Genomic DNA, 26,530 nt, shown 5'->3' on the forward strand with positions numbered 1-26,530 from the left:
GTTAATCTCCCAAAATTGGTTGATCTTTTTCATCTTATCCATGTGTCTTGCTTTTTTCTTTTGTCACGTGGTTTTTAATTTTTCTTTTTCTCTTTTTCTTCACCTTACAGGAAATTCATCCATTTTTCGCTGATTTACTTAATGTTCTCTACGATAAAGATCATTACAAGCTGGCCTTGGGTCAAATTAACACAGCTCGACATTTGATTGATAAGTAAGTCCAATCTTGGAAAGGTTTACCTCTTACTCTCCAACTCCTTGTCATCTTCAGTATGATAACCATAATTTTAATCTTCCATTATCTTTACCATTAAATTGGTGGCACGTATAAAGTGTTCATTAACTTAATTCAGTAGTTTTTGAATCCCGTTAGCGTGCTAGATTAAACTCTGATCTGGATTATTAGCTCTTTATTTATATTTTGAATATTGTGTCCAGTCACCAATTCAACATTTTCTTTTTCTCTCCCAATTTCTAATTAGTGTGGCTCGTGATTATGTTAGACTTTTAAAATATGGAGATTCTCTTTATCGATGTAAACAGCTTAAGAAAGCAGCATTGGGACGAATGGCAAATATCATGAAACGACAAAATGATAGTTTAATCTATTTGGAGCAAGTTCGTCAACATATCTCTCGATTACCTTCAATTGACCCTAATACAAGGACATTGTTAATCTGTGGTTTTCCAAATGTTGGTAAATCCAGTTTTATCAATAAAATTACCCGAGCTGATGTTGAAGTTCAACCATATTCATTTACAACTAAATCACTTTATGTTGGACACACTGACTATAAATATCTTAGATGGCAAGTGATTGATACTCCTGGTATTTTAGATCATCCTCTTGAAGAGCGTAATACAATTGAAATGCAGGCAATTACTGCATTGGCACACATACGATCTTGTATAATCTATGTAATCGATGCCTCTGAACAATGTGGTGTCAGTCTGGAAGATCAACTTAGTCTGTTTAAAAGTTTACAACCACTTTTCACCAATAAGCCGATCCTTATTGTCAACAATAAGAGTGATATTGTTAAACTGGCCGATTTACCGGAAGAAAGGAAACAATTATTAGAAAAATTGAAACAAGAAAACAATTTAACCATCATGGATATGAGTACAGTTGCTGAGGAAGGTGTTATCGAAGTCAGAAATGAAGCTTGTGACATGCTTCTTGCCCATCGAGTTGAGATGAAGATGAAAAGTAAAAGTATCGAAAATGTCGCTAATCGACTTCACGTTGCTATTCCTCATCCAAGAGATTCACAGGTAAGTTTATTATACTTATTACTTGTTATTCTTGTCCTTGTATTGACCTTTTGAATTTTTTTTTTGATTCGATTTGTAGGAACGGCCACCCTTTATTCCTGAAGGTGCAAGCAAAAAGAAATCGCAATTAGATGATGATAGTGATTACGATGACGATGATGATGATGATGTTAAAATGTCTAAACCTAAAAAGAAGACAGAACGTGATATTGAACTAGAACTGGGCGATGATTATATTTTAGATCTTAAAAAACGTTATGATATCGAAGGAGATCAAAAGTTTGACGTTATCCCTGAAATTTGGGAAGGTCATAATATTGCTGATTTCGTTTTTGCCGATTTGGAAAAGAAATTGGCCCAATTAGAGGAAGAGGAACGTCAACTTCTTGCCAATGGTTATTACGATCCAAATCTTGAAGAAGAAGATGAACAATTGAAAGAGATCAGAGGTTTAGCTCGACAGATTAGACATAAGAAAGCATTATTGAAGAATGAGCATTGGCTTAATAAAGGAATTACTCGAGCTAAATTACCACGAACTGGACGTAAACGAGAGCGAAGTGTCTCCAGATTACGACACGAGTTTGAAGAACTTGGAGTTGAATTTTCTGATGATGAGGGTACTCATTATGCCGATGCATCTGCACCAAGACCTCGAGGTCCACCATTGAAAAAACTGAGAACAGATAGTGAAGGAAGAGTTCGAAGTAGCTCAACCAAACCAAGAGATCAATCTGGTGTCCGTGATATTGAAGAAAAGGTCAAAGTTAAAGCGATCGCCAAGAAAGCTCAAACCAAGAGGAATCGTCAAGCAAGAAAAGGTGAAGGTGATCGTAAGATTGTTAACCTTAAACCTAAACATTTACTCACAGGAAAACGAGGGTTGGGAAAGAACCAGAGAAGATAAATTATCTCTATGTATCTCATCTTATTCTATTAAAATGTTTATCCTGCAATTTCAATTTTCATCTAAATTTAAAACGAACAACCGAAAAAAAGAACAATTCGAATAATACAAATTAGGCGCTTCTCTTTTTGTTCTCTTTTCTCTTCTCTTTATGTTCGCTTGTTCGTTTGTGTATTGAACGCGTTCAAAGTGACTGTTTTTCTTTCTCAATTGGACTGGATTAGTTTAAATTTCTTCTGATTAGATTTTCTTTTGATTTTTGTTTTCGAAAATGAGTGAAGATTTTTTGACCTTTAGTGAAGATTCGCTTAGTACCACTCGAAGTGAGGCGGGTTCTTCTACAGCCGATTCTACTTGTAGTGATAATGAAAAAAACGCCATCAGAAGGCGATTGATGGAATTGGATCAAACAATTAAACAGTTGGAATATGCCCGAAACAATGCGAAAAAAGATTCTGAGAAATCTAAAGATCAACTGTACACGTTGATGGATAGATTACAAAATTACCAAGAAATTGAAAGAAAATATCAAATGATTAGTGATTGTGTTGAAACTCCTATGCTTCATTTAGAAAATTATTACCGACACTGAAGAGATGGTTGAATTTGGTTACAAAATGTGTAAGTATTGAGTTGATTCTTTGATTCTCTTGACAATTTACTAACTGTGGATTCTAATTTTTCAACATTCGATGCGAAATTAGTGCAAAAACTACAAGCCATAAATGAAAACAAGAGGATGAGAGAAAACAAATTGACCATTGGCTATAGTGAAACTCCTCAAGAATACGCTAAAACCTATGGTGCAAATTTGGAAGGCAAATTTAAACGTCCAACGAGAAATGAACTACTAGAGGACATTGAGGCCTCAGCATTAAATGAACCAGAAATAAATGGTGAATTAAAAGGACTTTTAGATGAACTTCGAAAGGAAAAGAGTGAATATCTCCAGATGATTAATGAATCCATAAAGTATCACGATGAGATGCACCAAAGATTATCCAGACAAAATACTTGCTTAATTAGTCAACCTCCTGATGAGAATCCAGAGGAATCAAATCAAGAAGAGCAAGAATGTATTACAATTCCAGATACTCAATTTATCCCTTAAAATGGACCCAAAGAATTGGTTAATTTCAAGTGAATCTAAAGAAAATTTCATCTCGTGATAATATCGATTAGATTTATTTTGTCAAAACACCATAATAAACATATCAAACTGTACACTTATACTAAAGTCCTTTCTTTTGTAAAAAAAGATTCAATCTCTTGACGACTTCTTCGGGTGCCTCGAAATGAGGATAATGTCCAATGTTTTCATCTAATTTATCAAAATATGGATTGTAGATCAATTTATGATACATCACATCAAACGGCGGTGGATTAACTGGATCACTAGGACCATAAATAAATTGCAATGGAATCTTGGTATTCTTCATGGCGGAAACCCATCGATCCTCATGTTCAAATCTTTCATCCAGATAGGCTAAAATATCACCGAATACTCGGTATCCGTGATTATGTCGCACAATTGCCCAGAAATTGTAAAACTCGGCCATCGTTGGACTGGTTCCACTTCCGAAAACTCTGTTTAAATTGATTGCGAACGTATATTTATTGTTTAACTTTCCAAGAAGATAACCAATCACTGGAAGATGAAGTAGCTGTAAAAGAAGAAGCAAAGAAAATGATAATTCATAGACTGATGACCAGAAAAAAGTTAAGAAATTTACCTTTTGAATAACTAAAGGTGAATGAATTGATGGAAATACTCCTCCATTCATCATGGATACTGATTTAATCTTTAAATTAAGGCCATCGTCTCTAAAGATGTGTAAAGAAAAGAAAAGATCAATTTCAATTATTGAGATAATCCTTTCCCTTGAGAGACTTTTAATCCTTTCAAAATCAATCAAAAACTAACCTTATACGAGCAAGAATCTCTTGAGTCACTGTATCACCATAATCATGGGCTAAAATATGAAAATCGTCAAGTCCAATGTGATTGATTACCGATTGAACAATATCTGCTTGTTCCATGATTGAATAAGAATGTAAAGTCTGTCAAAAAGCAAGAATAATAATGAATGAAAACATTTCCAATTAGAGTAAATGACAAAAGTGAATGATGAAGATGATTAAACCAAAGGAGGAAGATGAAACGATGAAGATGACGAAGAGCAAAACAAAAAGGACAGAGAACAATTTACAACAATACTAATTAACAAGTTAAATTACCGGTTTATCACTATAACCCATTCCGAGAAAGTCAATAAAAACAATTCTATCAAAGCTTTTGATTAAAAATGGATAAGCTTTAAAATAGTCAAAACTTGAAGTTGGAAAACCATGTAAACATAATAATGTCTTTGTCCCATTGTTGATTTGTTTGTCTATAAAAAAAGAAAAGGAAACAAACACAATACATGTAAAATTAGAAGATGATTAACAAGGTAACCCTAAACAATTAATTACTTACCAATATAAAAGATTTTAAATTGTTTAAAAGTTAAATATGATCCCCAAGTTTGCCATTGATACATAATTGGTGAGATCGGTGGGGCTGGATAATTGGTGAATATTGTGAATCCAATTGCGATCAGAACAACCAGAATAGAAGTGATTTTAGTTAACAAATCCATCACAGTTTAGCTTACGATTTGGTCAAAGTTTAAACAATTAAATGGTAAAATAAATTAACCCGACATCAATTAACTAACTAGAGAATAACAAACATTCAAAATGAAAAAAAAACTTCTTGTTCCTTTTGTTAGTCATCAATGTTTACTTTTCTTTTCTTTTGGCGCCAAATATGAAATGGAAATAAAATGGAAATAAATTTAATTTATTTACGAATTTGGAGAAACTTTTTTTTCTTTTTTATTAATTGTAACAATTTAAAAGAGAACAAAATTTTCTTAGATAATTGAGGTAAAAATTAGTGTTTTATTTATAGAGATTTGATTTGATTTACTTTTAATTTTTAAGATCATTTGTAAATTCAGCTTTCTTGTGATTCAAATTGTTGTGGTTGAATTAAAGATTGATGATCAACTTGATTGTTTGACTGGCTCGGTATTGGTATTGCTGATGATGATGATGGGATTGGTTGAATTGGTGATTGTGACTGTATTGTTGATAATGATTCCTGATTTACGGAATCACCATTGGTCTGAGCATTGGTCATTTGATTACCGCTTAGATTATTGTTTAATTGTCCTCTTGTTGGTTCATCAGGAAAAGTCACTTTCGGCTTAATATTTGATTGATTTTTATTGTTAACATTTTTTCTATTGTTATTTCCATGTTGATGGTTATCATTACCTTCATGATGTTGATCTTTACCATGAAAAGGTTCAGTCCAACGACCAGAGTTCAAAAATCCACGAAAAAGGTCAATAGGTAACGGGAAAACTATGGTTGAGTTTTTTTCTGCCGCAATTGAATTTAAAGTTTGAAGATAACGAAGCTGAAGAGCCGCTGGTGAGCCATGAATGACCTCAGCCGCTTCTTTTAATGCTCGAGATGCTCTAGAATTGGAAATAGTAATCACAAAGAAAATGTATCAATTAATAATTAGCTCAAACTAAAAAGCAGCAATTAAGTATTAATGCTCAGTTGACTACGAAACCCAAAATTCGAGGTCTATTGATTAAAGTTTAATTTCTCAAGCTCGAAACTTAAACTAAAGATTCATTAACCAATTTAAAGGCTTAGAAAGTGGAAAGAGTTTGAAAATCTCAAGTTAATCAATCAAATCGTTTAAAATTTACCTTTGTTCTCCCTCGGCAGCGATCACTTTGGCTCGAGCCTCTCGAGCTGCTTCCGCTTCCGTAGCCATGGCACGTTGTAATTGAACAGGTAGACGAGCATCTTTACTGTAATTATCATGAAAACGACAACAAATCAAATTAATACAAGAAGCAAAAATCAATCAACAAACTGAACAAATGAAGTTTCGAATTCCTGTCAATCAAATTGAAAGAATCTGTTAATATGACAGTTAAGAGCTTCTAACATGATGAATATCGGAAAATTAGGAGATAATATTGAACTAGTTAACGTAAATTGAGCTAATTTAAATGAACGAATCAATTGATGATCGTGGTGATACTCGTATCTGTGGTGAATATGTGATGAAGATATTCAGCCAAGTGTAACCACTAAGATCTGAGAATATGATAAGAAGGAGAAAAAAACATCGAATAGAAAATAAAGGAAATTTTCTTATGATAGAAAAGAAGAATAGAAGCAAAAAAAGAATAGAATATTCGAAGATTCTTTTTTTCTCTTTCTCATCTTCCATGTATGTATAAACAGAAGATGAGGAAGTTGAGTGAGAAATAAGTTCTATCGCCATTCATCAATTACCATGGATGGATAGTTGGAAGACATTTTCATGGCGAAGATGAGAAAAACATTATAATCATAGATTGAAAAAACTCAACAAAAGTGAATCTCAAGAAAGATAAAAGTTCTGATGATGGAAATGATTTCTCAGGTTCAATCATGTTAATCTCTTTAAAAAAGGATCAGGTTGAAATGTCGATGAAAAGAAATGGATAAATCAAAATGAAGCAAGAAACTTGTAGCTGATTAAGCATATCAACTGGCTATCCAATCTCAACAAGTTCAAATCTCTGACCATTACTGACCAATGGTCTGAGTACAAATAGATATACACACAGAGAGAAAGAGAGGAAAGTGAGAGAGTGAGATTGAAATAATAATAAATCAAATGAAGTGGAAAGACAAACAAAAAAACAGCTGAATATCAAAATCATCATAAAGAAATTGAATGACCACCAATGACCAGTCAAAAGTAAGAAGAATAGAGAGAGAGAGAGAGAGAGAGATTATCTTCGAAACTTTTTTCGAAAAGTTTCGTTCTCACCATCGTGGTCATTATCATCATCAAAGAATCACAAATCGAATTGGAACTTTCATTTTCTGGACAATGGACACAATGTCCAGTTCTAAAAGTTTACCTTACATACCTTTTCCTTTGTGATCTTTATTACTATTGGACTTTCTCATTGTTAAACTGCTCTTCCATTATCATGTTCATCATCATCATAATCATTATGATATAATATCATTCCTGAGACCTTACATGATGAAATTCAGTAAATTTCATGGATTAAAATGGATTATATTGGAAAGAGAAAAGAATTTTTTTCTTCCTCATCTTCTCCATCATCGCAACAACATAATATCAAAAAGGTGGAAAAGTAATTGGAAAGTTTAATTACTTGGAAAGGGTTAGATTAAACTGACCCTTGCAAGTTATTTACCAACGTCAATGTTGACCACTTTCACTTTTTTTTTATCAAACATTTCATGACATTTAGACAATGGATTAACTCTGGTTGAAGATTAACAATGATAAGCTAGTAAAGAGATTAAATCTTTCAACAATCTGACAAAAACTTGACTTTCGGTGATAATGTTTTCTGTTTGTTTCCACAAGATGAAATGTAATCAGTGAGATAATGACCATGGTGATGATAATGATGACCATAAGAGTATCGAATGAAATGTTTCATGATGGTTTTGTAAACATTGGATGGACAACAATTACTATCAAGTGACAATTACTATTAATTTTTTTCTTCTTTTGATGAGTTTCAATTTTACTTATCCAATGGGAAAGAAAAACGGAAGTAAAGAAAATCTTTTCAATAGGAAACACAATTTTTAAAGTAAAAGAAAATTGGATAAAAATGATGACGATGAAAAGATTGATTGAAGTGGAAAGAATCAGATGAATCTTAACATGATGACGATGATGATAAAATACAATGGAGAAACTTTTCCAAGTCTAGTGGTCAAACTTACATTTCAACTCGTTCAACTTTTACGCCCCAAGGGTCAGTTGCTTCGTCAAGGCTACTTTGCATAACATGGCTAATAGATTCTCGTTCGGATAAAATTTCGGACAAATTTTTGGTACCCAGGACATTACGAAGAGTAGTAGCGGCCAGTAGACGAGTGGACCTACCATAATCTTCAACATTGGAAACGGCGATCGTTGCATTACTGATACGATAATAAACAACAGCATCGACGGCAACGGTCACTGAATCTTTGGACAAAATCTACGAATACATTTCGTAAGGTTTACGAAAACGACAAAAGAGAAAAAAAAAACAAAAAACAATCAGTGACATGAGAAAATCATCATGAGACATACGATAGATACATCGAAGAGAGAGAGAGAGATTCCATCAATCGAAGGAGAAAGAAAGAAAAAAGTTCTCATTTCGAAAATATAACATTTTCGATTTTTCTTTTTATTCTTTACTCAGGATTCCTTGCATTTCTTTGTACGTTTATTGATTTTATTACAGGGAGTTTACCATCATCATTCATCATTCAAACTTGATTTAACATAACTCATAATCATTATCATCCTACTACACAAGAAATATTTACCATGAGAAAGATTTCATGATGATGAAAAAAAAAGTTCTGAAAGAAGTAAAAAAAAAATAACAATAGAAAATGAAAATACAAGGTTGTCATCATCAACTTATCAACAAACACAATTTAGATAAACACTCAACTTCTGAAATCCTCTGTAAATAAATATCACATTCAGAGAGTATTATCAACATGGAGAGAGAGAGCATTTCAAGTTTCAAGATTGTAATAGTTACTAAATTAATTGGAAACTGAGAATGAACTTAATTCAATTTCTTGGAATTATCTTGATTTAAATGATTAATGTTGAGAAAGTTACAGGAAGAGGAAACATTTCAAGAGTAAGCATTGAGACTAAGGAAAAGGAGGTAGAATAACAATAAAATTAATCAATCAACGATAATTAATTGTTTGAATATAATCAGAATGCTCGACATGCCCATTCCTTAATTGTAATGTTAACTATTAAAAGGGAGGATGAGCAAAAAATATCTACATGATGATGAGACCTGATGATTGAAAAATGTTCATCTCTCTTTGTCTCATGATTATCATCATGGTATCTGAATTTAAGATCTGAATTCATGCTGATTAAACTTCATGATAAGGTAAATAATATTATCCTGTTACTTTGGCATTTCCATATTTCCTCAGTGAATTTAATCTCATGTAAACCTGAACTTTTATCATGTTTTTTTCCTTGTTGTTATTATGATTTTAAGTGAAAAGAAATCTTTTTTTTTTATTCCTCTTCATGACAATTAATCATTTCTATTCATTAACTTGAACAATTTAATAAATTACCATAATGATCAGAGCAACTTGAATATACATTCAACCAATTTACTTTACCGGATTATCATTATAAGAAAATGAGATTAACATGATTGAGACTTTGATTTTCTTAATCCATGATAATGATGATGATGATGGTCATCATTGTTATATTTTGATTAGTTTGAGTTAATCCATCACAATAATAATCAAACACGTTAAAGCGGACTAATTAAGTTGATGATCAATTATTTAGACGATACAATTATTAATAGTTAGGATAAAAAGTTATTCCCAATCATAATCAGAAACTTTTACTTTTGATTATTTGACTTGAGTATTGATGATTATCATTTATTATAATAATGATGATTACCAACAATTGTGATTAATTGTAATTAGTTTGTTCTTTATTTGTTATAACAACTAATCAGAAAGAGGAATGAAGAAATTAACTAATAACAAATATAAATAATAAATTAATCTAAATTGATTACATTTAGATATTGATTTTCTGTCAGTTTTGCTCAACCAAAATAATAATATTATTATAAAGTAAACAGTTGAGATGATGCACATGATTAAAGGTTAATTGTTTGACAGCAATTTGATTATGATTAAGTTAATTTCATTCTAACTTGATGATGGTGGTGGTTAATTGTGTTTGAAATTGAATCAAATGTAAATTGTTATATTTAATTTTTCGTCTCTTTCTAGTATATTGATTGTTGTATGGAATCAATGTTAACAAGGAAAGAGAAAGTTTTTTCATTTCTTTAAAGGTAAAACTTTGTATTCTCGAGCTTTCATCTTGTCAGATGAAAATCCCACCGAGAAGGATGAGGATGAAGAGAACAGGAAGAGAGAGAGAGAGAGAGAGAGAGAGAGAGAGAGATGAGGATGAGGATGAGGATGATGAAGGTAACTAAATCTTGTGAATTCAACAAACCAGAAAATTCGTTAAATAAATAAAAATGTTCTATGAAATTGTGACAAGAGTTGGATGATGATGGAGATGATGGTGGTGGTGATGCTGGGTGAAAGGTGGGTAAATAAGGGTAATATAGAGACTTACCTCTTGCGGAGGAACATCAAATGAAACGGTTCTGAGGTCAACTTTTGAATAGGTATCGATACAGGGGATGATGAAAAAGATTCCTGGTCCTTTTGCCCCACCCTTAACTAACCTTCCAAGCCGGAAGATAACTGCTCTTTCATATTCCTGGACAACCTGTATATCAATTTGGGTCACCAAATTATATATATATATCAAAATGTTATCAATAATTAAGAGGATAATTAACTTTAAGGGAAACAATTTCCTTGGAAAAGTCTGACAATTGTAATTCAATTGGATTAACCATTAGTCCCAAAAACTTTTATCCATTGTCTTTAAATGGACAACAATTAACTTAATTTGATTTGTCTCTTTTTTTACTTCTCTCTCTCTCTCTCTCTCCAATGCTTTTATGAAACAAACTTTAAATAATTAATTGTTGTTGATGTTTGGCTGATTAATTGATTGTTATACTTTAATGATAAAATTTTACTCTTTTCCGTTTTTGTGAAACAATTAAATCTAAATTGATCATATTAAATGTTACTTAAATTAAGTATTCATAGTTTCTCATTGTAGGTATTAAGGATTACAGGATTTACCTTAAACCTCAAGATAAAAGGATTAGGATTCTATTATTATTATCATCAAGTTTCAAGAAGCTGAATAATATGATGAAAAATGATGGTGATAATCGTATTGGTCAAGAAAATGTTTCCTCAACAAATGACCACAGAAAATACTGAGAGTGAGAGGTCAGTCTTTTTTTTCTGGGAAATAAGAAAAGTTGACCAACGAAAAGGAAATGATTCCAAATAATATTATGAATATGATTCTTTCCATTATCAGAATAATTCTCAATATTCTGAAACTGAATATTCTTATCACGAACTCAGGGGGTGAAAATATTACACATGAGATAATAATCAGAAATTGGAATCGTCATCTCTTTAAGGTTATCCAATGATCCATGTTAATATCAATCGTATTATCATGATATGAATTTTTGATGAAGAAAAATAAAATTAAACATCTAATTGTGGTGACCTGTTGTTGTTGATTATAATCATTAAAGAGATTGAGCTGATTTATGGTTATCTTGATTAGCATTTTGTAAAAAGACAATTGCATTGTTTGTATTAAATCAAAATCGACGAGGAAATTAAGGAAATGACCAATTTCCGGGTAAATGAAAACAATTCAATAACAGAAAACCATGAAAGTAGATAAATTCATGATATAATATTACAAATCAGACACAAAGATCAATGAACTGATTTACGAATGAGAAAAAAAGAATGAGATATAAATAAAGTTGTAACAATCAGATTAATTGCAAGTTAATCAATCAAATCAAATTCTGTTCAAATTTCAAGACAAATTATTGGAAATTCAATTTAACTGATTATGTGCTCGGGAAAATCGACCGGATAGAATTGTGAATTAATATCATCTATTAGAATCTATTAGATACCGAAAATTGTATCTCAATCACTTTTCATGAACAATTCAGAATCATAAGCAGATTTAATCATCACTTATGTACCATCATGATAATAATAATATTGGTCAGTTTTCCCTTGTCATCAACTGTCCATTTATCAATTGACCTTCACACATTAAGAGCCAATAGTTATCATGAATTCAGCATTTTCAGTTATATTATTCAATAGTTAACAATATCTTATGTCAGCTACTTTATTATCATGTAACCTTATCAAAGATGAAAATTAAGGTAATAAAATGATAGCCATTGGTCAGTAAGTGTATTTCAAGATAGATCATGATAATGATACTACTCTTTTTTTTTCCCTTGGTTAGCTGAAAGAGTGAGATACAAATGATAAATACAATAACAAATAATACACATGGAATCACATGGGAGTAATCAGTTGAAACTATTTCCAGAACTGAGAAAACCAAACTAATTGAATCTCAAAGCAATATCAAGCTGAACCAAAAACAACAATGGTGATGATGATGATGATATAAATTCACCGAATTGTTTTTCCTCCTTCTCATCGTTATCATCATCATGATGAAGGTGGTAAATAGTTGGGATGATGAGGAAGAATGAAAAAAAAAATTCATTCCATTTATGGTGAACAATTTTCTCCGCCATGATTATGATATACACTCTAATTGTGGGTGAAATAAAACTAATTAACAGGGAATCATATTAATGCTAATTGTTATCTCAAGATTATTTTATCGGATTAGAATTGAGTAGTTTTGTTGATTAGCTTTAAACTTTCAGAATCATCATTCTGAATTCAATTGATTAAAATATGATGAGTCAAAAGATTCACAATCAATTGATTGTATTGGTTACAGTTTTGTATCAGACTAAATTACCCTTAGGCTAATTTTAATCATTGGGAAGATTGTGTATCTTTCTTGGTTAAATTATTAATCCTCCTTTTTTTTGTGCCAAGATAACAATCAATTCTGATTACATCATCATGATTTAACAGTTAATAAATCAAATTAGTCTCATGATGATTATAATTATCAATCAATTTAACCTTCTAAATTAATAATACGTAAGATTGGAACAACAATCAAATTAAAACTCGAACCAGTAAATCACAATATCAACAATCAGCTAATCCAATAAACTTTAAATTGACAAATTGCTGGTCAAGTTAATGGGAAATAGTAATCAGCTGATTAAACTAAATTAATGTAAATATTAGTTGAAGTAACAATATATTCAAATAAGAGCAAAAATAATATATACTAGGTTATTAACTTTCATTATAATAGAGACAATCAACTTTGATTAAGGTCAAATAATCAAGTTGATTGTTGGTCATAAATCAGATTACAAATGAATATACATTTTTTCAATCAATCGATCATCTCTAATTAAACTAAATCATTTTACCAATTAAATTGATCAACTTGTATCATCACCAATATTGTAATACATTTGAATTCTCATTCCAATATTTAACTTTTGTTCAATTGATTTTCAGTGTTTTAAAAGTTTATTATATTGACCAACTGATTCGATATTGAAAAGATAATAGTAGCCAAGGGTCAATCACATGGAACGAAGCAAAATAGAAAAAACAACTCAGTGGTCAGTCTAATGGTCATTTGTCTACGTTTTAGATTAGGGGTCACTCCTTACATTAGATACAAGGTAATGATAGGATATATAAGTCGATATCTACTCCACCCTGTTGGCTCATCATGATTATCTGAGTTTAAATTGTGACAGAAAATGATTATAATCAAATGGAATTGAAAAATTTAAAGTTACCATTTAAATGGTCAATTGAAACAGGAAATTGAATGAAAGTCCAATTTACTATTATCGTTACTTAATCATCACCTTAATCTCATTTAATCAGATCATTGATGTTGATCAGTTGAAAGAGAAAAGTAAAAAAACTAACAAGATGAATTAATTTTCTTGTCATGATGTGAATACGATAGAATCAGTGAAACTGAATGAAATCTTTTCAATTCAATGAGTTCAATTTATCTCCCTCTGTTTAAATTGTTAGAAAAATACAATTTAATACAATTGATTATTAATGAGTAACAATTAAGATCTAAATTGGTAATAATATTTTCTCAACAATTGAATTGGTAAAAAAAACTATCAACAAAAAGCAAAGTTTCATCAATTTGATTTCTATCCAATCCTTTTATCAACTATATTCATCCAAAGGGATTTGATAAATTGTTGATTTCTTTTGTTATCACAATTATAATTAAATTGTCAAACCTTTTAATCATTTCTAATATAAAATCATCATGCTGAGCATCATCATCATGAGAAATAAGAGTTGAATTAATATTAGAAACTTATACATGAGAAGTAACAACTTAATCATACAAAAGAAAACAAAATGTTAATCATTTAACCTCTTAATTGGTTTCAATTGGTGAGATATTAATTTATATGTATAAATGTAATCAAAGGTAAGGGGGAAGGGAAAGTTCTTAGAACTTTTTTCAAGAAGTTCGAGCAAATCGAGATGATAAAGATAATGATGGGCATTTATCTTTCATGTGAGATGATGAAGATGATCAGCTATTTGATACTCACTCACATGTACACTCATTTAAGCATCGGTTTGGATGGATGAGGCAGAGAAAGAGTCAAGAAGATGAAAGTGAGATGGTTTAAATTGGCTTCCATGTGAAACGATAAATTGTTCAGCAAGAGGAAATGAAATACTTCAATCAGAATGATGGAGTGGGAGGAGGTGGATGATAAGAGAGAGAGAGAGAGAGAGACAAAGATGAGATCATCAAGAAGATGATGAAAAGTTATCTTATTGAGTAGAAGAGAGAAAAACGAAATTTTCAATTGGTAACCAAGGGAACCAATAGTAGCAATGGTTATGATGTAATAAAGTGTGATGGATACTTGATGATGACCAGTCGAGAGAGAGATGGAGAGAAATGGAGAGAGATGGAGAGAGATGGAGAGAGAGATATGAAGAGGGTGGTGTGTAAGTGGATGATATCGAAGATGAAGATTGAAATGAGTTTTAATTGAGGAATACTTTGGATTGGTCATCATTATCTTCAAATTAAAAGTTTTAATTAAAGTTTTTGAGTGAATGGTCAATCGATTGAGTTAAAGTTTGCTCTTTTTTTTAATTAGTTAATGAAACTCACCTTGATGCAAAAGAAAAGGGATAAAGGCAATGTTAACACGATCAGTATCACAGATATAACGGTTAATATCAATGCACATAGACCAGGATTATGTCCGATTGTATCTAAAAATTGAAGATGAGAATGAAGATAAAGATGATAAAATTGAGAGAGAAAAATATTTTTTTCTGATTAATATGTGAAGGTGAAAAGGTATGGACAATGTCCAGTGATGGTAAATGGAAAAAAAAATACCAAGAGATATTTGATGTGATCAATTTGATTGTCATCTTATTGATTGATTAAAGGCTCAAATTAGTGGGATAATTTAATTTCAATCTAATCACTTTTCAACCTTACGGCTTATTTTGTTAATCAATTGTGGCAATATTTACTTTAATCAATTTCCATCACGTAATCAAAAGGTAATTTCTATTTCTCTTGATTAACAATCAATTCTCATTGTGATCAATGATTCAGAGAGAGAGAGAAAAGTAAAACAATTAACTTTCAATCAGTAATAAACTTGAATGATGATCAGTATTACACTCAGGTGATATTACAAAGATTAAATTGTCATCATGATAAATTAAATCAAGTTTATTGATTGTTGAGATAAGATTGAAAATTTAGGTTATTGGTTCATGGTAATTTCATAAATCACTTCAAGTACCTTCAGGGTGTTTCCAGGGTAGGAAATGAATCAGATGAATATTTCATAGAGAAAATTTTCTTCTAAGAAAAAAGAAAACGAGAAAATTGAATTTTTTTCCTGAAATTCTGGTTGTACTGAATAATTTTCAGGAAAAAGATTTCACATTAACAGGTGATAACGATAATGATGCAGATTATTTCATCATCATCTAAGTAGGTTACAAAGGTAGACTTTTCTGATGAAGTTTCACCATTGAAAATGAACCATTATCATGAACTTTTCGATCAATTGAAAACGATGAAGTAAATGAGGAATATGAAGAAAAAAAAAGTTTCTTTAAGGTAAAGGACTTGAGGCTATTATGATATTCATGAGATGATCAAAAGTTCAGCTAATGTTTAGATTTAAAAGTTTTCATGATGAAACGATTTGTGGTAAAGTTGGAAAGCTCAGTGGACTCAGGAACTTTTGAAAAACTTCATTCAATGGGAAGAGATAAAGTAAAGATAAAGTAATACAAAGAATATCTGTAGATTTTTTTTTCATTTTCTTTTCGTTTATCAACATGTTTTCCATGGTGAACATTTTTCTTCATGAAGGAGAAAAAAATTCCTTCTCCAGAATTATATCTGGATCTATTCCAATCATCATGATACCCTTCATCATCTCTCATCATAACCATCATCATGGCTTCCAGGAAATACAAAAGTCTGTGTATATATACAATAGATATGAAACTCACGCAATGAATTTTTGTTCATGTTCATCATCATGATAATCATATAATAATAATAATGGTAACTATTTTTTTTGTTTCTTCCTTCACCAATGAGGATGATAAGCAATCATCATGAATTCTGAGATGATAAATTTTCCTCTTCTCGTTTAATTGTTACAAGATATGATTGCAATTCGTTAATTGTTCTGGTTTTATTCAATTCATTGTTACGAGGAAGATGAAGAAAAAAAAATAATATCATCATCGAAATTGTTTTTCATAACCTTGACATGATCATCTCTCTGTTTATAGCATCTAATCATCTTAACACAATTAAATGAATTAGCTGAATAATGAAAAAAAAGTTAATTGCCCTTGTTAATTAGAAGCTGAGAATCTTAATTATAATTAAGCACTAATGATAACAGAGACACAAATTGCTACACAACAACAACAACAACATTTTAGTTGAGGTTTGGAGGTGGAAAAAAAAATATTATTAAGAGTAAAGGAAAAAATTAATTAACTAATCTAGTAATTAATCCTTTCGCAATTGGATTGCATTTGACTAACTATAAATTATGATCATCTAAATTGTTGATTAGGTTTATCATGGAAATCAATGATTTGTATCATTAGTCTCATGTTTACAGTTGAATGGTTAAAGTAACTTTAATATTGAATGATTATGTTGATTAAATAAATTGCATCGTAATTTTGAGTTAATCAAGTGATTTGATTTACATTTATAATTTAAATTTAAATCCATGATGGTCAATATCATCACTATGGTTATAATAGTAAATAAGGAAAAATGTTAATCCCTCCATTAAACTGGATTAAATTGTTATTAATCAACAACAGATTTCAAATATTGATATTATCCTAATGATGATCAGTAAATTGTTATCAAGATGTAAAAGTCCACACCCATTGATAAAGTAATTGTTTAGTTGGATATGTTTTGTTCATCGTCATTCTTAATGATCGTCATGATAATCATGATAATCTGATTCCCCCTGATCACATTTTGGGACATAATATTAAATGAGCTTAATCAGTAATAGTAATCATACAATATTAATACAATCATTAGTATGATTACAATCAAGTTTGATTGTGATATACAACAAACAAAATAAAGAAACAAATTGAATCATATTTAATCAATTTGAAGTAAACATTTACAATCAACCAACCATAATTTTGATTACCATATAATAATAATGTAAATAAAAATCCTTGATTGTTGTAAATTCATTTTGACAAAATGTTGTAGTTGATTAAACCAATTGCCTTAATATAATCAACAGAAATTATCATAAGTCTCTGAGCAATTTGGTCTAATTTAAAATTCAGTGGAGGCAAAAACAAATTCAGGAAACTTTTTTCGGTTTACTATTCAGGGAATCTATTCAATTATAATTCTCGATATTCTAATTCTGTAAGAGATTCTCATTATCATGTAATTCAGAATTTCGTAGTGGAAATTATTGATAACCGGTTCGATGTTACAGAACAACAATAACAACAACAATATAACAATTAGTTTAGATTATAATCCCAGTGGATTAATTAGTAAACTTTTTTGTTACTCTTTTTAAATTGTTTCCTATTGAGTTTCAGGTTCTCAGTTGATTTTGTTAATTAGTCTTGGCCTTAAACAGTTTCGCTTCTTGTTACTTTGTGTAATTAAATTTCATGGATAATTAAACTTTATGAATCTGATTAATTGTGATTACTTTTTTTTTGTTTCCATCTACTTAATATTCAATAGTAATAATAATAACCACTTCTACCTGTATGAGAAAATACAATTGTTAATTGTTGTTCATTTAAATCACCTCTATTTTAGTAATATTAGTTTTAATTGTAAACTCCTTTAGATAAATTGAGATTTTAATTACTTCAAATGAAACAATTGTAATTGTTTAGGGTAATCATTTGGTAGGAAAACAATTGAAATCATAAATTTTTGTCAATTCATTTGAAAAACAATTAATTTTCACCAAGAAATTATCACTTGACCATTAATAGGGAGTTAAACTGTAAGAACAATTAAATTAGTAGCTAATTAATTAATTACAATAATTTGAATTTGGTTTGTTGGTCTCAATTTTTTTCACTTTTCATTAATGGGAGAAAAGCCTAAAAATGTCAAAGATTAAATTTGCTCGCAATTAAAAAAGGAGTTAATATCTGATGATTGTTGGTTTAATTGTTAATCAGCACAAACCATATGACGATTAACAATCAATAGAATTACTTATAATCAGAAAGATATTATGATTTTGTCCGGAAGGAAAAAGGATGAGGATGAAGATGAGAAAGTGGAACCAAGAGTAGAAACCAATGGTAATCTGTGAACATGATCATCTCTCATATTCTTAGCTAAAGGTTTACTGTTCAGGATTCACGAAGATGCTGATGATGATAACCATGTAGATGATAAGTTTATCATCATGATCATAAGTTTCATAAAGCTTATGAATGAGTATATAACTGAATTGGAATCATGAATCTTGTCAGAAACATTCACAAATGATCAGTCATTTCTTGGAGAGAAATCAAAACAATAGGAAAACAACCAAATCTTATGAATTCATGGTAATCATCATGAAAAACTATTATTAATAAATGGAAAGATGATTATGATTATTAATTGTTAAACCAATTTAAGTTAATCATTACTGATAGAATTGATAAATTGATTGATAATCTAAACTAAAAAGCTAATGATTATCATTTCCAAAATCTGATCTTCATTTAAATCAATGAGTTTTCTGGTTAATCGCTATGAAATTGTATTATTAAAATGATAAAACAATCAGCAAAGAAAAAAATGAATTCCAATGATTTATTATCATCATCATAATGATAATCGGTTTGGTGTAAATTTTTTTTTTCACTTGAAAAATAAAAATTTTCATTCATTGAACTTTCAACCTGAGTTTATGATGCTAATAATGTAATAACCTACAATTTTCATACGTAACCCTGATCATCATCATCATCATAACTCATGTATCATGATGATAGATAATATTATTACTTTATATATACATAGCTATCTACATATTTACATGTGATTCTCATGATGATGATGATGTGATTTCAAATAGAAACATTAAGAAATTCAATGTTACTCCCAACGAACAATATCAAAATAACAATAGGCTAAAGTTGTGATAACCTATCAGGAAGAAGGGGAAAAAGTTATATAAGTTATCCAAGTGAAACGATTTCTCAACTGATACTTTGGTTGATGGAACAAGAAAGAAGATGAAAAAAAAGGATGATGAAGAAAAAAAAAGATCAAGAAGAAAAAGTATAATGAACATTTTCTCTTCCTTTAGCATCCTCATCCTCATCATCTTTGTTCATCAATGACTTTTGGCTATCAAACAACAACAACAACAAGAGTAACCGTTGATGATTAAGCTGATGATGATCACTGATCTGATATTGATTTTGTTTCAATATATCGAGAGAGAAATGTTGATGATGATGATAAGTAGTAGTAGTAGATGATGAGGAAGATAAAGTGAGAAGAAGATGAAAAAAATGATGAGGATGACGAGTGAAAAGTGTATCAGGTTCATGTTTATCTTTGTTGTTATTTTTGTTTATCTCTTGATAATATCTTAAGTTACTGTTACTTGTATTAGATGTCAAGTCAAATCATTTCAATCAATTGAATCTAATCAATTGTTAATCATCACAATCGGTGAAAGTATAATAACAACAACAATATAATCAAATATCAGATGATTAGACGATGATCATTCAACAGGAATTGTAATAGTTTCCTAATAGTATTTGAGTTTAAATGATTTTATCATTTTTAGACAGTTTTTACAATTTTTATTCATTTTATTGATTTGACAATCAAAGGGAAATCAAATGATTGAAAGTCATTGATTAATGATTAACCATTGATTAACCAGAGAGAGAGAGAAATCAAAATTAGTTGATAATTTCATTTGGAAAGGTTAATCATTTTGTCTGACATAAACTAACATGATTATAATCATCGAGCTTGAACATGTCAACAATTTAAGGTTTGATTAAATCGTTTTGTCATTAGTTATGATTAGTTATTCAATCTTAATGATGAATGATTATGATTGTTGATTCAGTTTCATTCATTGAAATTTCATCATGTTTATCATCATTATCATGTTATAAATATAGAAACTTTGAATAATATTTTGTATCAACATTAAATTGAATTAACATTTGGTGATAGTTGGTTAAATTGTAATGATTAAGGCAAAAAAAAAGGTTAACCATAAATTGTAATCAAAGGGCGTTGAATGTAAATCATAAATGATTACATTAATAACTATTATTTGGATGAAGATGATGATGATGATATTAATTTAATCACTAAACTGAGAAAGAGGAAAATAAATCATTTAAAGTAAAAACATTTTAACCTAACAAATAATTAATCATGTTAACCAATTTCTAATTCAACAATCAATTGTGTACAAACACAATGGTAGTTAAAGAGGTTAAAATGAGTAAAGAAAATTCAATCTCATCACCAAACGTAATTAACTTTAATTGGTGATAATTTTCCGTATCCACATACACACAATACAATCAATAACAATTTAGAAATTGTAATTTGTTAGCAAATCAATAGACTTCAAGTTGAGGTGGTTAAGGAAAGTTGATCATTTCTGTTTTTCATTTGAAGAGAAAAATTTTTATTCACTTTCATGGTAAATTTCAGGGAAACTTTCAACTTTATTTATCTGAAATTCAGTGAGATAAGAAAATTTTTAGTTCTATCATTTGTTCAGAGGAAATTGATAATATCTATTCCTCTCTCTCTTTGGGAAAGAGATATTATTAACAATTTGGATTGAGAATGTTGTGAAAAATTCTGACATTTCAATTCTAAATTCAGTGTGTGGATTGATATATTTATCTTCATGATCATGTTTGATTTATATATAGTTGAATGTTGAACAGACAGATTTTACTTCATGGTAACTTATTGGAAATCAGATGAAAACAAAAGCAATCCTGATGATCCTGATCATCATCATAATCATCACCATGAAATTGAAAAATCTTTTCATCATGTTATCAGAAATCTGAGGAATTTAATTTCCTAGATAATTCTGATTACAATTCTGGGAAAGTTGTTCATTTGATTGTCATTTGGTATAAAAGTAATCAAATAATCAAACACAATTGATAATCAGTTGAACAGTTTGTCCAAATTGATTTTGAATTACAAAATTTTCAGTCTGATTGTTATGATTAACATATCATTCAAGTTCATGATTAAACGATAATATAACAAATAAACATGGAAATGTCAATCACAACCACGAGAAGACACCAACAATTAACTTATATTACAATATGATGGAAAAGTGAACTCTAATTAAGATGATTAAACCAAAATTGATTGATTATATTCTTGGGATGGTTAATTAAGGTTCAATCAATCATCGTTGATTTACCTGAGATTGCTGATTCTCCGATCCAAAGGAAACCTGGATTCTGATTATTATTGATATTGTTGATTTGATGATTAAAAGACTGGTTTAATTGGGAAGGCTCTGATTTACTTGCATGTCTTATTGTTGAACTTGATATAATTTGCTGGTGTTGTTGTTGATTGTTATTGATGTTTGCTAATTGTTGTTGTTTTGGATGGTTAATCATTGGATATAAAGATGAATCTTTAATTGTTGTTGTATGAGTAACTGATGATCGACCATCAATATTACCCAATGTAACAATGGTAGGTACTGGTGATGATGAGGAAGATACATTATGATATCTTCTTTCCATGATTATAATTTGAAAACAATTAACAATTAAACAATTAAACAATTGGTAATCATTTAGTTGACACTTTCAATATACACAGACAATCATTAATGGAAAATCAAATCAACTTTATTGCTGCGCTTATCCAAAATGCTTTCACTCAATTACTATTGATGAGACAATCAAGACAAGATTAACACTTTGATTAAACTGATAATTGGCATGAAAATTTCATTTGTTATTATAAAGTTATCACAATATATAAAATGAAATAATTGACATTTTCATTGGTAGATTTAGACAGAACTCAATTGCATATAAAAAAAGGTAATATTGACTCTCATTAAGTTTGGTGGGAGGTCAACGATACGGAGGGAAAGTTAAAGAGAGGGTATTTATCAGAATTGGATGAATTGTTATCAACACTCAAGGAAGACTTGAAATCAACTGAAACAGTTCTTGAATTTCTATAGCATTTTCTTTGGATCATCATGATGATAATACTAATACTTCATGAGGTTTATATCAAATCAGGCGCATTTCAGAGTATTCAGTTTATCAGAACTTTTTTTCTTCCTCTCTCTCTCTCTTTTAATCTCGTGATATTTTCTCACTATTATTTAGGTTATTTGTTCATAATTTTCTCGCTTTTCCAATTAAATGGATTCAGATTTCTTTCGAGTTACTTAATAAAAACCTGTCACATCATGATGAACACGTTGCTTTGACAAGAATCATCTCTGAATCTGAATCTCCGGACAGAAATAGATTGATTATTTTCAGTTCTTTCTATTATTTATGTTAATTCATATCAGTAATTTTTTCCATAAAAATAATACAACTCATTGATCATCACTCAGAAGCTTATGGCTCAGTTCCAAGATCTTTTGGTTTCAATGGTCACCATGTAATTCACTCAAAGTCAATAGAAGAAATTTTTTCTGTTTACTGAACTTTTTTTTTCTTTCTCTTCACCATAAAGACAAATACCATTCATGATATTCAACACAATGATAACTAAGATAATTTAAAATGATCAAGGGAATTGGGTTCGAGTTTTAATAATAATAACAAACGAAAAGTTCACAGGTTAAAATGGTCGAAATGAAGTTTCTGAAAGACGAAAAGTTATCGTTTAAAGAGCCACATGAAGCTAGAATTAAATTACTTAATTGTTATGAATTGGAACGAAAAAATCAGTTAATGATCACGTTGATTCCTTTAACTAACACATTGAACTGATATCAATCATCATCACAATCAGTAGTTAATCACATTAAGCTGATTAATTTCCTCAAATCGGATTATCAAATCAGCGGAGATCAGCAATGGAATGGAAACAATTTATTACTTTTATCATTCACCTTTTTCCTTAAAACAATTAACTGATCATATTCAGCCAACGATTTGCTGAAAATTTCACAGGAAATTCAATGTACCATGAGCACAGATAATTTTACAGTCGATGATAAAACAATTTTAGAAGATGAAAAATTAACCAGTTGAAAAGCTTCAATTCTAAACATAATAGATTCAATATTTCACCGTAAATTCATGATTCTCAAACGTTTTCCCCATTGATCATCGGTAAACAATCAAACTACTGATCAATAAAATGAGATAAGTGTTAAACTGAATAACTGAATCAGAATAATAGTTGAGTAAATACCAAGTTCCTAGTTCATTTTTCCCATGTAAAGATATTCAATTTTTGAATGAGAACTTTTTTTCCAGAGGTAACTTTGTAATTCTAAGTAAATATTATATCCTCTCTCTAATTCAGTTCAGTTTATCTATTCAATGTACCATGTACAATAATCATTGTAATCATGATAATCTTGGAAACACTTATGTCTAAATTGTAGTTTAAATTTGTCAATAAACAATTTCGTTGACAAAATATATTATTAATATTACATAGTAGATATTAGAAAATAGATAAATATTGTATTGGAATTACTCTCAATTTGAATATCAACTAATCCTTGAGGAAAAATGATTTAGTTGATTGTGATTAGATGATTGCACAAGTGAATTAAATTGAATTTAAATTGTTGATTACTGATCGTACATAAAGTATGTTAATCATAATATTTGCAATCATTTTATTAGTTTAATATTTGTTTTCACTTTGATTGATTAACTTGAACTTTTTTTTTGATTGTTTTTTTTAACAAACACTTTGATTAATTGTTTAAGTAATTTAATTTTCTCATCCTTTGGGAGTCAAGGATAATGATTAAAGTTTTGGTGTAGATTAGAAATCAAATTAAACTAATTAGAGACCTGGGATTGGAAACGACAGATATTTTTGTACTTTGGTGGTGGACGATTGATTATGATTGATTGGTAATTAATTAGTTTGATTGTAATTACTTACTGAATACTTCATATTGGTTGGCATCTTGAGGAGGTTGAGATGATGAAGGCAATGATAAAGATGGATGATGATGCTGAGAGTGAGAGTGAGGTTGAAATGGATGATGTTGTAATTGTTGGTGTTGATGTTGAGGCTCATTTTTTATCTGTTGAATTAGATTATTATCATCAGGTAATCGTTGGTGGTGTTGATGTTGATGTTGATTGTAATGCTGTTGTTGTTGTTGTGAAATAATTGTCACTGGATTAATTGGTTGCTGTGAGTTTGATCCACTGGCGTTGATTGATTGTCCAAGAGATTGTAATTGTTTTTGCTGTCCAACTTGAGTTGTCATAATGTTTGCTTGATAAAATTGTCCAATTGATGATAACAATAATCAGTTAACTGTAGACAATCAATAGATTGACAAGTTTACTGTTCACCATCAGTGTTGAAACTTAAATATCTAACTGGTAATCGTTAATTAACCTTGTTAAGTATTTGGATTCATCTTGTTGTTAACAATCAGACCAAAAATAACACATTTCAAGATAATGATGAGGATGAGGATGAGATAAATATGAAAGATGAAGATAAAATTGATGATGTATGATAAAGATGATTAGTTTTTTGCCGCTTTCGAAAATGATGTTTACCGTTAAATGGTTAAGATTAACAAAACATTGAGATTTGTTCACTTTTTCTCATCTCATGTTGATTATTGTAACAATTTAAAACTCTTCTTCTTCTTCTTCTTTTAATTGGAAACAATCAACTGTTAGTGTTAATATTTTCCTTTTCTCTTTTCAGCTCCCGATAAAGTTAATTGTTGGTGGAATGGGAAAAAAACAATTTCTGATTACAAGCCAAAAGTGATAAACGAAACTCAAAGTTTCAAGCAAGAGATTGTTTGAAGATTAAGGATTCAAATGAAGGTTACATAGGGATGAAGGATTAAAGTCAATCCATTATTTTGGTTTATATCTTTTACTGGTGTTTACACACACACACATAATCTAAAGGGGTCATCAATGAAAATACACCATAAGTATTTGTTAATTGGCTGAAATGGGTTTTCATAAGCTCAACAAATCAAAATGTTTTCCCATCATGATAATGATTTATCACTTTTCCATTCCGGTGAGATGGAGATGAACCAATCATGTTTACTCCATGAGATATTTTATCTCTATGTAAATTATTTTAGTTTACTGGAATAGATGTATTTTCATGTTGATAAATCAGAAAATTTGATTAATTGTGTTTGGCCGATCATTTGTTTAGTCTGTTCCTAGATTGAGATATCTAAAGAATGGATTAACCTCACTCAATAGAAATCTATTGATATTATTTCAGGGAAAGTCTTTAATCCATTCATTTGGACTATAGTTGGGTTATAATTGAGATAAATTACATGTGGTTACATAATTACGTTACGTAATTAATTACGATCAGAAATAATTAATCAAATGCATTAATAAGACGATTATCTACTTGATATTACTTTGAAAAACTTTAACTTTGTCTAGTGCGTTGATTAATCTTATCAAAGTTGATATGTTTTACCTCTTAATATTAATTATCGAAATACTTGGGAATGAAATTATAATAAAATTAAGAATTGTCTCCATTAAATTATAACAATCAAATGTAATAGATTTGTTATTGGAAATTAAAGACTGGTTAATTTACAAAACTTCCATAAAAAAAGCTAACAGAGTAACAGGTAAAAGGTTAGATTATTATTTTTCTCACTCACCTTTGCCTATGTTATTTTCTCAGATCTTTTAAGGAAGTTTGAAAAGAGAACACCCTGTAACATATCTCGAAAAACGTAATTCATTGGAAAGATGGATAGTGGCATCTGACGAGCAAGATTAATATCTACAGAGCGTCAGCGCTAATTAGACAGATTTCTAAATAACTCGTAAACTAAGAGTCGCAGA

General features: G+C 29.7%; 4 protein-coding genes across 5 annotated transcripts; 2 read left to right on the top strand and 2 right to left on the bottom strand.

Moving 5' to 3' along the window:
• Positions 1–50: 50 nt before the first annotated feature.
• On the top strand, positions 51–2,231 carry LOC128385885 (GTP-binding protein 4-like; the record flags this gene model as incomplete). Its single annotated transcript, XM_053344815.1, has 3 exons — positions 51–214; positions 483–1,275; positions 1,355–2,231. Coding segments are annotated over 3 exons (1,785 nt in total), but the record flags the coding sequence as incomplete, so codon positions are not given.
• A 123-nt stretch (positions 2,232–2,354) lies between these two features.
• LOC128385884 (uncharacterized) lies at positions 2,355–3,406 on the top strand. Its single transcript, XM_053344814.1, has 2 exons — positions 2,355–2,803; positions 2,887–3,406. The coding sequence occupies exons 1-2, from the start codon at positions 2,779–2,781 to the stop codon at positions 3,291–3,293; spliced, it is 432 nt and encodes a 143-aa protein (XP_053200789.1). The 5' UTR covers positions 2,355–2,778; the 3' UTR covers positions 3,294–3,406.
• LOC128385883 (mesoderm-specific transcript protein-like) lies at positions 3,339–4,946 on the bottom strand. The gene is made up of 5 exons (XM_053344813.1): positions 4,662–4,946; positions 4,421–4,575; positions 4,107–4,243; positions 3,916–4,006; positions 3,339–3,846 (listed from the first exon to the last, which is right to left on the bottom strand). The coding sequence occupies exons 1-5, from the start codon at positions 4,822–4,824 to the stop codon at positions 3,415–3,417; spliced, it is 978 nt and encodes a 325-aa protein (XP_053200788.1). The 5' UTR covers positions 4,825–4,946; the 3' UTR covers positions 3,339–3,414.
• A 90-nt stretch (positions 4,947–5,036) lies between these two features.
• LOC128385882 (band 7 protein AGAP004871-like) lies at positions 5,037–25,259 on the bottom strand. Of its 2 annotated transcripts, none has more exons than XM_053344810.1 (6): positions 24,606–25,259; positions 15,078–15,181; positions 10,455–10,610; positions 8,021–8,280; positions 5,956–6,060; positions 5,037–5,712 (listed from the first exon to the last, which is right to left on the bottom strand). In XM_053344810.1, the coding sequence occupies exons 1-6, from the start codon at positions 24,937–24,939 to the stop codon at positions 5,184–5,186; spliced, it is 1,488 nt and encodes a 495-aa protein (XP_053200785.1). In that variant the 5' UTR covers positions 24,940–25,259; the 3' UTR covers positions 5,037–5,183. The 2 variants fall into 2 exon arrangements, with proteins under 2 accessions (XP_053200785.1, XP_053200786.1); XM_053344811.1 differs by lacking the exon at positions 24,606–25,259 and adding an exon at positions 21,913–22,879.
• Positions 25,260–26,530: the final 1,271 nt, after the last annotated feature.

This window comes from Panonychus citri, unplaced genomic scaffold (genome assembly GCF_014898815.1).
Source record: "Panonychus citri isolate SS breed McGregor unplaced genomic scaffold, ASM1489881v1 Contig00055, whole genome shotgun sequence".
NCBI classification, from domain to species: domain Eukaryota; kingdom Metazoa; phylum Arthropoda; class Arachnida; order Trombidiformes; family Tetranychidae; genus Panonychus; species Panonychus citri.

Bases quoted from the DNA above. Each gene is read 5' to 3' on its own strand.
- LOC128385884 (XM_053344814.1), top strand. From the start codon at position 2,779: ATGGTTGAATTTGGTTACAAAATGT. The intron at 2,804-2,886 runs GTAAGTATTGAG...ATGCGAAATTAG, and splicing joins TGAATTTGGTTACAAAATGT to TGCAAAAACTACAAGCCATA.
- LOC128385883 (XM_053344813.1), bottom strand. From the start codon at position 4,824: ATGGATTTGTTAACTAAAATCACTTCTATTCTGGTTGTTCTGATCGCA. The intron at 4,576-4,661 runs GTAAGTAATTAA...CTTTTTTTATAG, and splicing joins ATTTAAAATCTTTTATATTG to ACAAACAAATCAACAATGGG. The intron at 4,244-4,420 runs GTAATTTAACTT...GCTTTTTGACAG, and splicing joins TGGGTTATAGTGATAAACCG to ACTTTACATTCTTATTCAAT.
- LOC128385882 (XM_053344810.1), bottom strand. From the start codon at position 24,939: ATGACAACTCAAGTTGGACAGCAAAAACAATTACAATCTCTTGGACAA. The intron at 15,182-24,605 runs GTAAGTAATTAC...TTCAATTTTTAG, and splicing joins CAACCAATATGAAGTATTCA to ATACAATCGGACATAATCCT. The intron at 8,281-10,454 runs GTAAGTCTCTAT...ATGTATTCGTAG, and splicing joins TTGATGTTCCTCCGCAAGAG to ATTTTGTCCAAAGATTCAGT.